Here is a 17,160-nt window from a genome sequence, read left to right on the forward strand (position 1 = left end):
TATGTGTTCCCCATGGGAAAATGCCTCTCACCTTAAACAAACAAACAAAAAACATGTTTGCAGTGAGAATGCATCCTTTTCCGTTTTTTTTTTTTTTTAATCTTTAAATTTGAAAGAAATGTTTCCAAAGATGCTGATAAGTGTTGTGCAGACTGCTACATTTTATTCACACAGATTCTGGAGCTGGTGTGGTAGATCCTGGTGTTTCCAATGGGGTCCTTCTTTGTGGTGGTGCTACCTATTGGTCAACACAGTAAAATAAGCAAGTTCGATGTTACTTGAGATGATGATTGACCTGTAGGATTCTGTTTTCGTACCCCACAAAAATGTGACTGGAAAACCCTGCGGTCAGACTGCAACTCTACTGCAATCTTTTCTTTGCTTCTTCATTTAATTACATGAGTAACCTTTGGTCACAGTGCTATTTTTCAGCTGTGGCAAACTACAACCATGCATCTTTACCCATGCATGCCTATGTATCAAGAATATTACTAACCTCTGTCAATCTAGTGATTTTACAGTATGACAGTGACTGACATGCCTTTGTTGGTTCTTTTCCAGTGATATCCCAAGAATCCCAGACACATCCCACCCTCCATTAGAATCTAGTAGGTATCTTCTGTGGGTTTTTGGCGCATATGTATATCTGTATTCCTGTCTGTTCATATTTCTATCAGGCTGATTGTTTATCTTATGGTGACATTTTATAGTACTGGAAATACGAGGGCTGTCAATAAAGTATAGGTCCTTTTTATTTTTTTCAAAAACTATATGGATTTCATTCATATGTTTTTACGTCAGACATGCTTGAACCCTTGTGCGCATGCGTGAGTTTTTCCACACCTGTCGGTGACGTCATTCGCCTGTGAGCACTCCTTGTGGGAGGAGTCGTCCAGCCCCTCGTCGGAATTCCTTTGTCTGAGAAGTTTCTGAGAGACTGGCGCTTTGTTTGATCAAAATTTTTTCTAAACCTGTGAGACACATCGAAGTGGACACGGTTCGAAAAATTAAGCTGGTTTTCGGTGAAAATTTTAACGGCTGATGAGAGATTTTGAGGTGATACTGTCGCTTTAAGCACTTCCCACGGAGCGAGACGTTGTGCAGCGCTCCCAGGCGCCGTCGTCAGCCTGTTTCAAGCTGAAAACCTCCACATTTCAGGCTCTATTGAACCAGGACGTCGTGAGAGAACAGAGAAGTTTCAGAAGAAGTCGGTTTCAGCATTTTATCCGGATCTGCTCACAGGGGGTCGTTTTGACCGTTGGGGTTTTTCATAATTATTGTATGGCCTTGCCTTACAATATAAAGCGCCTTGGGGCAACTGTTTGTTGTGATTTGGCGCTATATAAAAAAAAAGTTGATTGATTGATTGATATTCCACTGTTAAAGGAGATTTTTTTAATGAAAGACGTGCGGACGGGTCCGCACGTCGGGACGCAGCCGGCGCGGTGCGGCGGCACAGGAAAAACACCTCCGTGTTGATAACCATTTGTAAAATCCAGGCGGCTTTCGATGGCTTTCAGTGGAGTGAGTATATGAGAAATTGTTTAACAGCTGGACATGTTCCAACTTGTCCTTAAGGCTTCCAACAGAGGTGTTTTTCCTGTTGTTAGAAAGAAAGGTGATGTAACACAGTGGTAAACATACCACTGTCCCAGCATTTTTTAAATGTGTTGCAGGCATCCATTTCAAAATGAGCAAATATTTGCACAAAAACAAAGTTTATCAGTTTGAACATTAAATATCTTGTCTTTGTGGTGCATTCAATTGAATATAGGTTGAAGAGGATTTGCAAATCATTGTATTCTGTTTTTTTTTTTTATTTACATTTTACACAATGTCCCAACTTCATTGGAATTGGGGTTGTACTAAATCAGAGAAGTAACTTACTATTTTCAAGTTGTTTCACAGCGAGGGAGGTTGTGGAGTGAGGTACATGCAGCCATTGATTTCTGTGCATTTAGAGTGCAGTGGATTGGGTGTTAAATCCACTTAATTAGGTCATGTGACTTTTGACGCGGAGGCGCGTCAATCGAATCCAGAGGGTTAAATAAACTAGAGCATAAACTAGAGTCCATGCAACCCTGCACAAAGGATTTTGTCGGCAAGTAGTCAAAGCAGACTTCTTTGTTCTCTTTCTGTCTCCCACAACACACTGTATGTATGGTACTGAAGTTACATGTAATTTGAAATGAGCATGTTTCTTTAATTTCAGATACTTAGATTTGGTGCCCACCAAGGCCACTGCTGCTTGTTCACTGATCAATATGAAAATTAAATTATATGGTGGAGTCCTGTAAATTTGTCTAGAGAAGTCCACTTTGCTCCGGTTTGAGCTGCAGTCTCTCTGTACAGGCATGTATAAATATACACTAAACACTGAATAATTCACAGTAAAAATGTGCAAATAAGACATGTGCAAATACAATTAAATGTGCAATTAAAGATGTATGCAAAGGAGAAACAGACAAACAGAATGAATTTGTACATGAGGTGTATGAATTAGTGAGGGTTTTTTTTGGCAGGTTAAATCGTTCATCAGTGTGATGGCCTGTGGGAAGAAACTGTTCCTGTGTCTCCTTATTTTGGTGTACTGAACTCTGTAATGTCAACCAGATGGGAGGAGTTTAAACGGTGTGTGTCCAGGGTGTGAGGAGTCTGCAGAGATGTTGCCAGCTTGCTTCCCGTCCTGGACCAGTATAAGTCCTGGATAGAGGGCATCTATCATCTCCACAGTCTTGAGTGGGTTCAGCTTCAGGTTGTTATGAACACATTAGAGGACTGTTCACCTCCTGTCTGTAAGCAGCCACATCACCATCCTGGATGAGACCAGTGATGGTGGTGTTGTCTGCAAACTTCAGGAGTTTAACAGAGGGGTTCCTGGAGGTGTAGTCATTTGTGTAAATGGGGAAGAGCAGTGAGTAGAGCACACACACCCTTGAGGGATGCAAGTGCTGATTGTCCATGTACTGGATGTGAAGCTCTCCAGCTTCACCTGATTTGTCCTGTCCGTCAGGAAGTTGGAGATCCACTGACAGGTGGAAGCTGGCACAAAGAGGTTGCACAGTTTTTTGTGAAGAATTTCGGGGATGATGCTGTTGAATGTCAAGCTGAAGTCCACGAACAGGAGCCTCCTGTATGTCTCTGCAGAGTCCAGGTGCTGCAGGATTTATGCAGTCCCATGTTGACTGCATCGTCAATTGACCTGTTTGCCCAGTAGGCAAACTGGCGGGGGTTCAGCAGGGGTCTTGTGATGTCATTCAGGTGACTCAGCACTAGCCATTCAAAAGACTTCATGACTACAGATGTCAGGGCAATGGGGCTGTAGTCATTTAGTCCTGTTACGGAGGGTTTCTTTGGGATTGGGATAATAGTGGAGCGTTTGAAGCAGGAGGAGACCTTGCAAAGCTCCAGAGATCTGTTGAAATTCTGTTGAAAGATGGGGGTAGGGTGACCAGATGTCCCACTTTGTGCCACAAATTCAGATTTGAAACGCGTGTTTTCATAATGCATGTTTTAAGCGCACATTTCAAAACTGAAGCCTGACTGTCAACATCAACACCGGAAACCATCTGACTTTGATGCCCAAAGTGGGACATCTGATCACCCTAGATGGGGGAAGCTGCTCAGCACAGGCTCTCAGACATGAGGGAGAGACACCATCAGGTCCTGGAGTGTTTTTGATCTTTTGTTTGCTGCATACTTCTTCTTCACAGATCGTTAGTGCAGGTGGTGTTGCAGAGGGAGGGGAAAAAAGGTGTCCAGCGGGCAGGTAGTCCATTGTTGTTGGGGTGGCTGAGGGGTGTAAGAGGACCCTTTCAAACTTAGAATAAAGCTGACCAGAATGAAGAGAACTGCCACGCTGAATAGAACGGGCGACAGCTTATAAAAAGGTTTCCAGTTCAGGACTACATGTCTTCTTCAACACGTGACATCTGTACACCAACCTTTGTTTATATAAGAGCACGTTCCGCCTCCTTTCGTCTTCCCAGAGAGCTCTGTTACATAGTCTGTGTGCAGCAGCTGGAAGCCAGGAAGGTGGATTGCGCTGTCAGGGATATGTTCATGGAGCCAGGATTCAGTGAAACAGTGCGTTGCATCTCCCAAAGTCTGAGTTTTTCCTGTTGAGGAGCAGCAATTCATCTGTCTTGTTCGACAGAGCGCGTCGTGCACAGCTTCTGCTGCTTCAGCTTCACCACTGCTCCTGCTCGCTTCCCATGTTGGTGTCTTCTGTAAGCTCCAAGCAGCGCTGCTGCTCCTCCAACCAAAACATCTGTGAAACTCCCTGGTTTGGTGAAAACTGGCAAAAAAAGTTCCAACAGATGACAGTCCAATGTTCATGAGCCCTTCTCTGGCGTAAGAGACCAAAAGAGGCGAGCAGAGTGCAAAAAAAACAACAAAAAAAAAACACACAAAACAAAGTAAGAGAGAGCACAGCACTGAGGCGGCTATCTACGGCATCATCTTATCTTTATCTTGACTTAAACACATTTCAGACTAAAGCTGGACAGACACTGGACGATATTTGCAATCGTACTTGGCTCCAGCTCAAACTGTGCGACAAAACCGCAGGCTGTTGAAGTTCAGAGCATACGATTTATGTTCTCACACTGTACGGCCCGATGCTCTGATGCGATCTGACTCCTTACATTGTACGTTCAAAAACCACACGTTGGACTCGTGTTTCCAGAAGCAAAATGTAAACAGACAAGACTTTAAATGAGTTGAAGAATAATGGGGAAAAAAAGAAACAGAAGCTGCTCTCCCAAAGAGATGATCACTGTTTATGCTCTCTCCGGTGTTTGCACATGCACAGTGCGAGAGACACTTGTAGCGCTGCTTCAACAGTGTGGAGCCCTCACAACGGCCGACCAGAATATCAAACAGGTTTGATTTTCATCCGACCATACGATTGCCGATCAGGAGGTGGTCGTGAGAGGTTAAACGCGGCTCGTTACTCCATGTATATTACACGATGCAGGACGCGTGATTAAGCTGAAACTCGGCAAGATCCCAAAAAATTCTCACACGAGTTAAAAATCGGCTGAAAAAGGGTCAAAACTCACACAGTGTAAGCTCAGCTTAACCGGATGATGCTAACCATAAGAACTGTTTACGTTGACAACACATTTTAATGCTTGCCATGGTTAATGTTTCCTGTATATGGCAAACCTGCCATACTGATGCAACATTTTTCATAATTAGCAAGCACTTGCCAAACTTGGTAATGACATAATTTGCAGAAAACCTTGATCATTGCCTCAAAACAGCAGTTCATTTCAGCTGGTGTGATCAGGAGATGCCTTTTGTAGTCTACAAAAGACTGAAAATAAAGTTGGGGAAGGAATTTTTTCTGCTTTTAGCACCTGATCAGCATACACTCACAGAAATATTTAACCCTAACTTTTAAGGTTTATGTAATTTCATTACATGACAAATTCCCATTTACTTTTTTAGATAATTTAAATACAAACCTACCAAATAAACCTTACATGATGCATATTCGTTACTGTAATAAATCCTATTTATTTGAAATGCTTAATCCTCAGTTTTATGTATTTACTCAACAAAAATATAAACGCAACACTTTTGGTTTTGCTCCCATTTTGTATGAGATGAACTCAAAGATCTAAAACTTTTTCCACATACACAATATCACCATTTCCCTCAAATATTGTTCACAAACCAGTCGAAATCTGTGATAGTGAGCACTTCTCCTTTGCTGAGATAATCCATCCCACCTCACAGGTGTGCCATATCAAGATGCTGATTAGACACCATGATTAGTGCACAGGTGTGCCTTAGACTGCCCACAACAAAAGGCCACTCTGAAAGGTGCAGTTTTGTTTTATTGGGGGGGATACCAGTCAGTATCTGGTGTGACCACCATTTGCCTCATGCAGTGCAACACATCTCCTTCGCATCATCCATGAAGAGAACACCTCTCCAACGTGCCAAATGGCAGCGAATGTGAGCATTTGCCCACTCAAGTCGGTTACGACGATGAACTGGAGTCAGGTCGAGACCCCGATGAGGACGACGAGCATGCAGATGAGCTTCCCTGAGACGGTTTCTGACAGTTTGTGCAGAAATTCTTTGGTTATGCAAACCGATTGTTCCAGCAGCTGTCCGAGTGGCTGGTCTCAGACGATCTTGGAGGTGAACATGCTGGATGTGGAGGTCCTGGGCTGGTGTGGTTACACGTGGTCTGCGGTTGTGAGGCTGGTTGGATGTACTGCCAAATTCTCTGAAACACCTTTGGAGACGGCTTATGGTAGAGAAATGAACATTCAATACACGAGCAACAGCTCTGGTTGACATTCCTGCTGTCAACATGCCAATTGCACGCTCCATCAAATCTTGCATCATCTGTGGCATTGTGCTGTGTGATAAAACTGCACCTTTCAGAGTGGCCTTTTATTGTGGGCAGTCTAAGGCACACCTGTGCACTAATCATGGTGTCTAATCAGCATCTTGATATGGCACACCTGTGAGGTGGGATGGATTATCTCAGCAAAGGAGAAGTGCTCACTATCACAGATTTCGACTGGTTTGTGAACAATATTTGAGAGAAATGGTGATATTGCATATGTGGAAAAAGTTTTAGATCTTTGAGTTCATCTCATACAAAATGGGAGCAAAACCAAAAGTGTTGCGTTTATATTTTTGTTGTAGTATTAATAAAATATAATTACTCTAAATCAATAATAATGATAGTATTTATTTGAAACACATAAAGTATATTGTTTGAATTGCATAAGAATTATGTTACCTATACAAGATAAATGGCATAGGTAACATAATTATTATGCAATTCAAACAATATAATTTTTGTATTTTAAATAAATACTGTCATTATTATTGATTTAGCGTAATTATATTTTATTAATACTAAATACATAAAACTGAGGATTATGCATTTCATTTCAAGATTTATTTGGTAGGTTTGTATTAAAATTATCTAAAAGCGTAAATGGGAATTTGTCATGTAATAAAATTACATAAATCTTAAAAGTTAGGGTAAAATATTTCTGTGAGTTTATATATCTAATTAATATTAACTACATGCGATCACAGATATATAGATGAATGGCAGGATTTCCAGGCATTGTCAAGACCTACAGTACAGGAATTTCAGTAATCTTACCCTAAAACATTGGTTGGGGACTTGTTCTCTGTCCATATCAGCTGATTTTTTTTTTTTTTTTGAGTAGCTCCTAGCTGATTATGACCATGAACAACATGTTGATATTTCTGTTTATGCGATGTGTTTGAAAGTCCATACCACTATTTCAGATTTTATTGTTTCTGCTTATCTTCTATTTAGATTTTCAGGTCAAATCCCTTATATATGTTTATATATATGTTTCGGTCTACATAGCAGGTTCCAGTTCATTCGAGTCTCAGAAGATGGAGAGACCATCCTTAAATGTGCTGTCTCCCTCCAGTCCTGGGACGCTCCAAGATTCCCCACAACTAATGCCTGGACAGCTCTCAGTGAGTGTGTGTGTGTGTGATTATTTAATGAGTGTGTTGCTCTTGGAGTTTTGAGAGGAAGATGTGCTTATTTCTGATCCAGGTGAAGCTGTGGTATGACAAAGCAGGTCACCAGTTAATAGTCAACGTGCTGCAAGCTGTAGATCTTCCCCTTAGGCCTGATGGACGGCCCAGAAGCCCCTACGTTAAAATGTACTTCCTCCCTGACCGCAGGTATACCAGGCACCGCCTCATATTAAGTCCAGCTGATCAAGACATTTTAAAGTTGTGTTCTCTTGATTTGGAGATGACCACTTTTCCACTGTTACACTTTGTGCTCACAGGTGTGTTTGTGTGTTTGTGCAACATCAGCACAATGTAGCATAATTATGAACCAGTTTGCTTAAATGCCGTGAATGGAACAATACTTAAATGTCTGAAATAGGAGTGTTTTTTTGGTTTTGTTTGTTTGGCTTTTGTTTTTTTGTTTTTTTTGGGGGGGGGGGGGGTGTTAATGGCAGAGGTAGGGGGTGCTGGTGCATGAGCATGCACAGTTATGTGGCCGAGGTCATGTGTAAGGAAGCACAAGATGCATACCTGGAAAGGGATGATTGAACTTCATTTTGCACTTATGACAATTAACACGTAATATCTTCATTTACATATTGCTGTCTGCACCATGTTACCACCCGCTGTCATATGTATGATTTGTCTTAGTATATCACCTGCAAAACTGTGTCCACCTTAATGTGCAAAAGTTTGGATTGCCCACAGAATTTAACACTGCTTTCTGAGATCTTCATAAATCAGGCCCATAATCTTGTTAATCCTGGGATCTTTTTTTTTTTCCAATGTTTCATCTTGGAGTTTGCTCAAACTCGGTGTTGCTCAGAGTTTCTTCCATAGGCTGACCCAAAAAGTGCTGGATAATTACATCGTCAATGGCAGCTGAAAAATTTCTCGAAGTGTTCCTTCTGTAACTCTTCAGTTTCTTTCTCAGAAATGAGGAGTTCTTCCATCTCATCTTCAGAGTAGTGCTTGTCCATTCATTGTTGTTACATTGATCTCCTTTGATGGTTTTTGCATAGTTCTGTAGTTCTGTTGTTGTTTGCATCTGCTAATTAATGCCTATTTCAAGTGTCGGTTTTCCACCGTAAACTGATCAAGTCAAGAGTTGTCTTCGACAGAACAGCCTTACATATCTGGGCTCTGCTTCACTTTTCCTTAACATTTGGGCTTGCTTGGGGAAATCTGAAGGCCAAACATTTTCATCAATGAACTGTTGGAACTTTTGAGGATTTTGGTTAAACCAGACTTAATTTTTCCTGATTTGAATACTGATGAGCTCCATGCATGTTGAAGCTATGGCATTCTTGAAAACATTTCAGTTATCTTCAGTTTGATCTGGAGTTTTGGGTGACAGTTATTCAAGGGGATGTTAAAATTTTATGGGTTTTTTGTGATGTCATTGAAAGCTTGACCGTTGAATTTTTATGCTATTTTCTTCTAAAATGTTAAAATGTTGTAGGCAGCACATACTGCCAGTTACCACTGGTGTAGACGGTTACATACCAGACAGCATGCCTACACACACACACACACACACACACACACACACACATATATATATATATATACGAGGTCTATTAGAAAAGTATCCGACCTTATTATTTTTTTCAAAAACCATATGGATTTGAATCACGTGTGATTGCGTCAGCCAAGCTTGAACCTTCGTGCGCATGCGTGAGTTTTTTCACGCCTGTCAGTTGTGTCATTCGCCTGTGAGCAGGCTTTGAGTGAGGAGTGGTCCACCCCTCTCATCGTTTTTTTCATTGTTTAGGAGTGGCTCAGAGACTGCCGCTTTGCTTGATCAAAATTTTTTCAGAAACTGTGAGGGACATCAAAATGGACACCATTCGAGAAATTCAGATGGTTTTTGGTGAAAATGTTATGGGCTTCAAAGAGATTACAGAGTGTTACTGTCGCTTTAAGGATGGCTCAGAGTGACTGGTGGTGTGCCGTGCTCCGAAGCCGCCATCGACAGGCTGAGAGACCATTTCATTTCTAAACGAATGGCTGTATGGATCTGTGACCATCGTGTGCAATTTCTCTGGTTATCACAAGAGCTGGACATCAACCATTTTCCGGCAGATTTCACTTTTAACAAGAGATTTTCTCATGGAAAGCCGAGCGGAGGCTTCGCGTGTCATGATGGATTCTCTGCTGGAACAAGACAAAACCACCTCCGTTTTGGTCTCACAGGACGGCTTTGAGATGGCGTTCAGACAGCTGTCGGTGGTTTTTCCATCGAGTGATTATCCGAGAAATTGTGGATGTGCCTGGACATACCAGAACATGTCCTGTGAGGCTTCATCACGGCGTTGCTTTGCGCCATGCAGCACCGCCGTGACGCGCGGAATTCCTCCGCACGTCTGTCTCAATGTGCCAAAAAAGTGCTCATGTCCACGTCTTTTCACAATTCCTGTGCTAGGCAGATGACATCCCAGATAAAACACAGCGTCCAGTTTGGAAATGAATGGCACATTCCACTGTTACAGGAGTTTTTGTCATGGAAAGAGGAGATGAGGCTTCGCGCGTCGCGGCAGTGCCGCATGGCGCAAAGCAACGCCATGATGAAGCCTCACGGGACATGTTCTGGCATGTCCAGGCACATCCACAATTTCTTGGATAATCACTCAATGGAAAAACCACCGACAGCTGTCTGAACGCCATCTCAAAGCCGTCCTGTGAGACCAAAACAAAGGTGGTTTTGTCTCGTTCCAGCAGCGAATCCATTGTGACGCGTGAAGCCTCCGCTCGGCTTTCCATGACAAAATCTCTTGTTAAAAGTGAAATCTGCCAGAAAATGGTTGATGTCCAGCTCTTGTGATAACCAGCAAAATTGCACACGATGGTCACGGATCCATACAGCCATCCGTTTAGAAATGAAATGGTTGCTCAGCCTGTCGATGGTGACTTCGGAGCGCGGCGCACCACCAGTCACTCTGGGCTGTCCTTAAAGCAACAGTAACACTCCGTAATCTCTTTGAAGCCCATAAAATTTTCACCAAAAACCATCTGAATTTCTCGAATGGTGTCCACACTGATGTCCCTCACAGTTTCTGAAAAAATTTTGATCAAGCAAAGCAGCAGTCTCTGAGCCATTCCTAAACAATGAAAAAACGACGAGAGGGGTGGACCACTCCTCACTCAAAGCCTGCTCACAGGCGAATGATGCAACCGACAGGCATGAAAAAACTCACACATGCGCACGAAGGTTCAAGCTTGGCTGACGAAATCACACGTGATTCAAATCCATATGGTTTTTGAAAAAAAAAATAAGGTCGGATACTTTTAAAATAGACCTCGTGTGTATATATATATATATATATATATATATATATATATATATATATATATATATATATATATACACGAGGTCTGTGATGAAAAAAGCGGTCCTTTATATTTTTTCAAAAAATAAATGATTTGATTCATATGTATTTACGTCAGACAAGCTTGAACCCTCGTGTGCATGCGTGAGTTTTTTCACGCGTGTCGGTGACGTCATTCGCCTGTGGGCAGGCCTTGAGTGAGGAGTGCTCCACCCCGCCCGTCAGAATCTCTTTGTCTGAATAGCCACTGCAGACGGCGCGCGTTGCTTTATCAACATTTTTCTGGACCTGTGAGGAATATCCGAGTGGACACTATTCGAGAAATTAAGCTGGTTTTTGGTGAAAAGTTTAACGGCTGATGAGAGATTATACCATACCATACCATACCCTTTATTTATATAGCACATTTCACAAACACAGTTTCCAAAGTGCTGTACACAAAAAAAAAAAAAAAAATACACAGAGGACGACACACTCACGCAGTTTCTGTAGGTGTAAGGACTTCCCACGGAGCGGGATGTCGCGCAGCGCTTCCAGGCGCCGTCGTCAGCCTGTTTTGACCTGAAAACATTCTAATTTAAGGCTTAATTCACCCAGGACATCGTGAGAGAACAGAGAAGATTCAGAACAGGCCGGCATGAGGACTTTATGCGGACATTCCACTGTTTAAGGACATTTTGTAATGAAAGACGTGCGCGCAAATTGGCCAAGTCGTCACGGAAATGACTTGGCAAATTTGCGCGCACGTCTTGCGCGAATCTGTGTGCGCCGCGACAGGAAAAACACCTCCGTGTTGAAAACCATTTGTAAAAAGGTGTTTTTCCTGTCGCGACCCCCCGCGGTCGGGTTCGGCCCGACATGCGACTCTGCCCACACGTTCTTTCATTACAAAATGTCCGTTAACAATGGAATGTCCGAATAAACTCCTCATGCCGACTTCTTCTGAAAGTTCTCTGTTCTCTGACGACTTACTGGGTCAACAGAGCCTGAAATGTGAAAGTTTTCAACTTGAAATGGCGAGACACTGCCGCCTTGAAGCGCAGATCGCCACCAGGCGCCGTGGGCCGTCCTTAAAGCGACACTTCCAGACCAAAATCTCTCATCAGCCGTTAAAATTTTTACAGAAAACCAGCTGAATTTATCGAATGGTGTCCACTCAGTTGTGCCTTACAGTTTTTGAAATAATTTTTATCAAACAAAGCAGCAGTCTCTGAGCCATTCCTAAACAATGAAAAAATGACGAGAGGGTGGGCGACTCCTCACTCAACGACTGCCCACAGGCGAATAACATAACCGACAGGCGTGAAAAAACTCTCGCATGCCCACGAGGGTTCAAGCATGTCTGATGTAATCACACATGATTCAAATCCATATGGTTTTTGAAAAAATAATAAGGTCCGTTACTTTTATCACAGACCTCGTATATGAGAGAGATGTGTGTGTGTGTGTGTGTGTTAATGGTTAAGAAAGTGGCAGCTATGGTTGCCAAAATAATTCTATAAAGAATGCTGTACAAACACATCTAAAAAATTACACAACATCCTGTACGATATAAAAATACTTTTTAATGTCACTTGCAAATAAAAAATGTCATGAATTATTTGTCAGCTGTAAAATGTTTGATTTTGTTTATTTTATAGCCAACTCATGACAAAAAGTCATTTCACCAGAAAAGGTACTTAATTCCAAATAATTTTAGAGAAAAACTAGAGAAAGTAAGACGTCCCTCTTCATATGTGCATTTAAATACAGTGACAAGAGCAAACGAAGGACAAAGACAGTGAAGAAGACCTGTGAGCCAAAGTGGAACCAGACATTCGTCTACACTCATGTCCATCGCAGGGATTTCCGCAACCACATGCTGGAGCTGACTGTGTGGGACCAGCCTCGGTCATCAGAGGAGGACAGCACATTTTTGGGAGAGGTAGCGCTTCTTCTTCTTCTTCTTCCTTTGGGTGCTGCCATCAGGGGTCGCCACAGCAGATCATCCGTTTCCATCTCACCCTATCCTTTACATCTTCTTCTCTCATACCAGCCACCTCTATGTCCTCCCTCAGCACATCCATAAACCTCCTCTTTGGCCTTCTTCTTCTCCTCCTGCCTGGTGGCTTCAACCTCAGCATCCTTCTCCCTATATAACCTGCATCCATCCTGCGCACATGTCCAAATCATCTCAATCTCTCCTCTCTGATTTTGTCTCTGAATCATCTTACCTGTACTGTCCCTCTGATATGTTAATTCCTAATCCTGTCCATTCTCATCACAATGAAGCAAAATTATAGCATTTACAGCTCTACACCTCCAGCCCCACTTCCTGTCTTTTTTTGGGGCCACTGCGTCTGAGCCATACAACATAGCAGGTGGTCTCACTACCATCTTGTAAACTTTCCTTTTCACTCTTCAGGTACGCTTCTGTCACAAATCTGGTTTCTGCCCACTCCAGCCTGCCTGCACTTTCTTCTTCACCTCTTTATCACACTGTACATTACTTTGAATAACTGAATCCAAGTATTTAAACTCACCTACCGACTCCACTTCTGCTCTTTGTAACTTCACTATTCCACTGTGCTCCTTCTCATTTACACATATGTAGTCCATCTTGGTCCTATTGAGCTTCATTCCCGTTCTCTCCAGAGCATATCTCCACATTTCCAAGTTCATCTGCTCCCTTCTCTCACTACAGACCAAAATGTCATCTGCAAACTTTGTCGTCCATGGAAATTCTTGTCTGAATTTATACATGTGATGCTATGGTGTTATTTTTGTTCATAATGATCCCAGAGTCTTTGATGCTATACTTCTATCACACATAGTAGGTAGCTTTGTGGGATAGTTGCTGGACTACAAATACAGTGCATATGGAAAGTATTCACAGTTTTTCACTTTTTCCACAGTTTGCCATGTTACAGCCTTATGCAAAAATGGATTAAATTCATTTTTTTTTCCTTAAAATTCTACATACAGTACCCCCTAATGACAATGTGAAAAAGATTTGTTTTTTTTAAGATTTTTACAAATATAGTACAAATAAAAAAGACTAAGTAAATGCATGTATATAAGTATTCACAGCCTTTGCCATGAAACTCAAAATTGAGCTCAGGTGCATCCTGTTTCCACTGATCATCCTAGAGATGTTTCAACAGCGTAATTGGTGTCCACCTGGGGCAAATTCAATTGATTGGACATGAATTGGAAAGGCTCACACATGTTTACACATAAGGTCCCACAGTTGACAATGCATGTCAGAGCACAAACCAAGTATGAAATTAAAGGAATTGTCTGCAGACCTTCAAGACAGAATTGTCGGGGAAGGGTACAGAAATATTTCTGCTGCTTTGAAGGTCCCAATGAGCATAGTGGCCTCCATCATCTGTAAATGGAAGAAGTTTGTATCCACCAGGAGTCTTCCTAGTGCTGGCGACCCGTCTAAAGCGCCAGCATTAATCTGTGGAGAGAGGAGAACCTTGCACAAGGACAACCATCTCTGCATCCCAATCAGGCCTGTATGGTAGAGTGGCCAGACAGAAGCTACTCCTTAGTAAGAGGCACATGGCAGCCTGCCTGGAGTTTGCCAAAAGGGACCTGAAGAACTCTCAGACCATGAGAAAAAAAATTCTCTGGTCTGATGAGGCAAAGATTAAACTTTTTGGCATGAATGCCAGGCATCATGTTTGGAGGAAACCAGGCACCATCCCTACATTGAAGCATGGTGGTGGCAGCATCATGCTGTGGGGATGTTTTTCAACAGAGACTAGTCAAGACTGAGGGAAAGATGAACACAGCAATATACTGACACTTCCTGGATGAAAACCTTCTCCAGAGCGCTCTTGATCTCAGACAGGGGCGATGTTTCATCTTTCAGTAGGACAATGACACTAAGCAAACAGCCAAGATATCAAAGTAGTGGCTTCAGGACAACTCTGTGAATGTCCTTGAGTGGTCCAGCCAGAGCCCAGACCTGAATCTGATTGAATGTCTCTGGGGAGATCTGAAAAATGCTCCCCATCCAACCTGATGGAGCTTGAGAGGTGCTGCAAAGAGGAATGGGCAAAACAGTCCAAAGATAGGTGTGCCAAGATTGTAGCATCATATTACAGAACACTTGAGGTTGTAATTACTGCCAAAGGTGCATCAACAAAGTACTGAGCAAAGGGTGTGAATACTTATGTACATGAGATTTCTTATTTTATTTATTTGTAATAAATATGCAAATGTTAAAGAAAAAAATCTTTCTTCATGTTGTCATTATGGGGTTTTGTGAATAGAATTTTGAGTGGAAAAAATGAAGTTCCTCCATTTTGGAATTAGGCTGTAACATAAAATGTGGAAAATGCTGTTTCCAGATGGACTATATATAGACTAGTGTTCAAATCCAGGTGTATATTTCAGGCTACCTGCCTAGGGTGCTGGACAAGACACTTCATCTGCATCATCCCAGTCCAGACATCCTGTCTGTGTGGAGTCATAGACTCATCCAGTTCATGCTACTGTATCTGAGGATAAACAGCAGCCCAATGGGCCACAGCATTCGCACCGGCCTTACTTTGTCCTTCCTCTCTTGTGGATCACCATGTAATCTTGTAATCTACAGTGTTTTCTATGTTTAGCCTCTCAAGATATCACCAGTTTTGAGTGATACTGTATCTTGTGTTATTTGAAAAACATGACAAAAGTGTGTTGACCCAAGAAAAAAAAAATTGCATTAAGGTTGTGTGTGAAATATGTTTCTTGGTATTTGCAAATGATAAGACTTTATTGAAATCCCCTTCTCTCCAACTCCAGATGTGTTTTTGTAAATTAAATATGATTTGCATTTCATTTTCTTCTGAGGTTCTAATATTAGTCATATTTATTGACCAGTTGCTTCCATAGGAAACTGCAGCAGAACACCTGGGCAGCTGATTAAACTGCTGCTTCCACCACAGCCTATACAGATGTTGTGTTTTCTTTTCTTGAGCAGAACCTGATAGAGTTGGAGACAGCTTTACTGGATGACAAGCCTCACTGGTATCCACTCCAAACCCATGATGTCTTGTCCATACCACTGCCCCAACCCTCCCCGTATCTGCCCCGAAAACACACACAGACAGACACGCCTGGCAAGAAGCTACAGCGTAAGTGCAAGCATGCACGTGAATGCACCTGCAGTCCTTGTGTATATTTAGGTGTACACTCTGCATGTGTATAAGATGTATGTCATGTGAACGTCTGTTTTGGCTTCCCCTCCCTAACACAGTATTAATGTGCGTGTGTGTGTGTGCATACGTATATGTGTGTGGTGTGTATTTGTACCTGTGTCTGTGTGCAGGATCTCAGCGTGTAACAGAGGCTGAGTTTGATGAGGGTACAGCAGTAGTGTCTGAAGGTGGGTGGGGACTGTTTCTTGGTGTTACACACTGTTTATTTTTACTAAAAAAAAAAAAAAAAAAAGATTTATTGCCACCAATATATTATATACAAGAAAGTTTTTTTTTTGTTTTTTTTTTTTGCATTTTGTGAACTTGATCACAGAGCTCTCAGTTTTTAGTTTTTTGTTTCTTTGTTTTCTGAGAAACTTAGTCAACTAAAGTTTCACGTCCATCCCCATCCCAAAAATAGTAATTTTCAATAGGTTTTCTGATGGGATTCCCAAACCCATATGGTGAAATATGATGAGCCCATTGAAAATTAACAAGCATTTGATAGTGAGTCTTAATGCACATGGATTTCTTCAGATTTCTTGAATATTTTGAATATTTTATAGGTTGCATCAGCAGTTTTCATTTCTGCTGAAGCATTTCTGGCAAATGAAACCCTTTACCCACCCCCTGTCTCATAGGATGAAATATTTTCAGATTTTTCTTTTCAAATAGTAATGCATGATGGTGTCAGCCTTTTCAGATCAATTTGTAGTGTTCCTCTCTAAAATTGAGTTTGCATTTCCAGAAAACAATTATTCTAATAAGATAAAATTTAAATAGATTTTCTTTCCACCATTTGGCTCTACTGATAAAGTGAAGTTACAAAAATAAATAAATAAATAAAATAAATTTTGGTTTGGTTTGCTTTTGAGGCATTTCAGATTTTTATATAAGACGGTATAAGAAAGAATTAGCATGAATTGTACAGTCAAATACTAATAGATTTTTGTGTGTCTCTGTGTGTTCATTAATCTATGTGGAATGTATGTGTCTGCATGAGGTTTATGTTGGTTTTTCAGTGTCACAGTCATTTATTTATTGAAATGATGCTTTCCTGATAGTCAGTGATAATGCCTTCTGATGAGTCTTATCAAAAACAGTAATACGAGCGA

The 17,160-nt window shown here is 41.6% G+C and overlaps 1 protein-coding gene across 14 annotated transcripts in view; it reads left to right on the top strand.

Annotated features, from left to right (window-relative positions):
• Nucleotides 1–17,160, top strand: part of LOC117523394 (regulating synaptic membrane exocytosis protein 1-like) — a 343,959-nt gene that overhangs the window by 244,983 nt on the left and 81,816 nt on the right. For 8 of the 14 annotated variants that reach the window (XM_034184908.1, XM_034184909.1, XM_034184910.1 and 5 more), the window contains 6 exons: nucleotides 562–608; nucleotides 7,379–7,494; nucleotides 7,577–7,707; nucleotides 12,621–12,792; nucleotides 15,829–15,982; nucleotides 16,177–16,233. In XM_034184908.1, the coding sequence (XP_034040799.1) occupies nucleotides 562–608; nucleotides 7,379–7,494; nucleotides 7,577–7,707; nucleotides 12,621–12,792; nucleotides 15,829–15,982; nucleotides 16,177–16,233 (677 nt within the window). The remainder of the gene's footprint in view (nucleotides 1–561; nucleotides 609–7,378; nucleotides 7,495–7,576; nucleotides 7,708–12,620; nucleotides 12,793–15,828; nucleotides 15,983–16,176; nucleotides 16,234–17,160) is intronic. The other 6 variants (XM_034184902.1, XM_034184905.1, XM_034184915.1 and 3 more) reach the window with 3 other exon arrangements.

The sequence above is a fragment of the Thalassophryne amazonica genome, chromosome 13 (genome assembly GCF_902500255.1).
Source record: "Thalassophryne amazonica chromosome 13, fThaAma1.1, whole genome shotgun sequence".
Taxonomy (NCBI): domain Eukaryota; kingdom Metazoa; phylum Chordata; class Actinopteri; order Batrachoidiformes; family Batrachoididae; genus Thalassophryne; species Thalassophryne amazonica.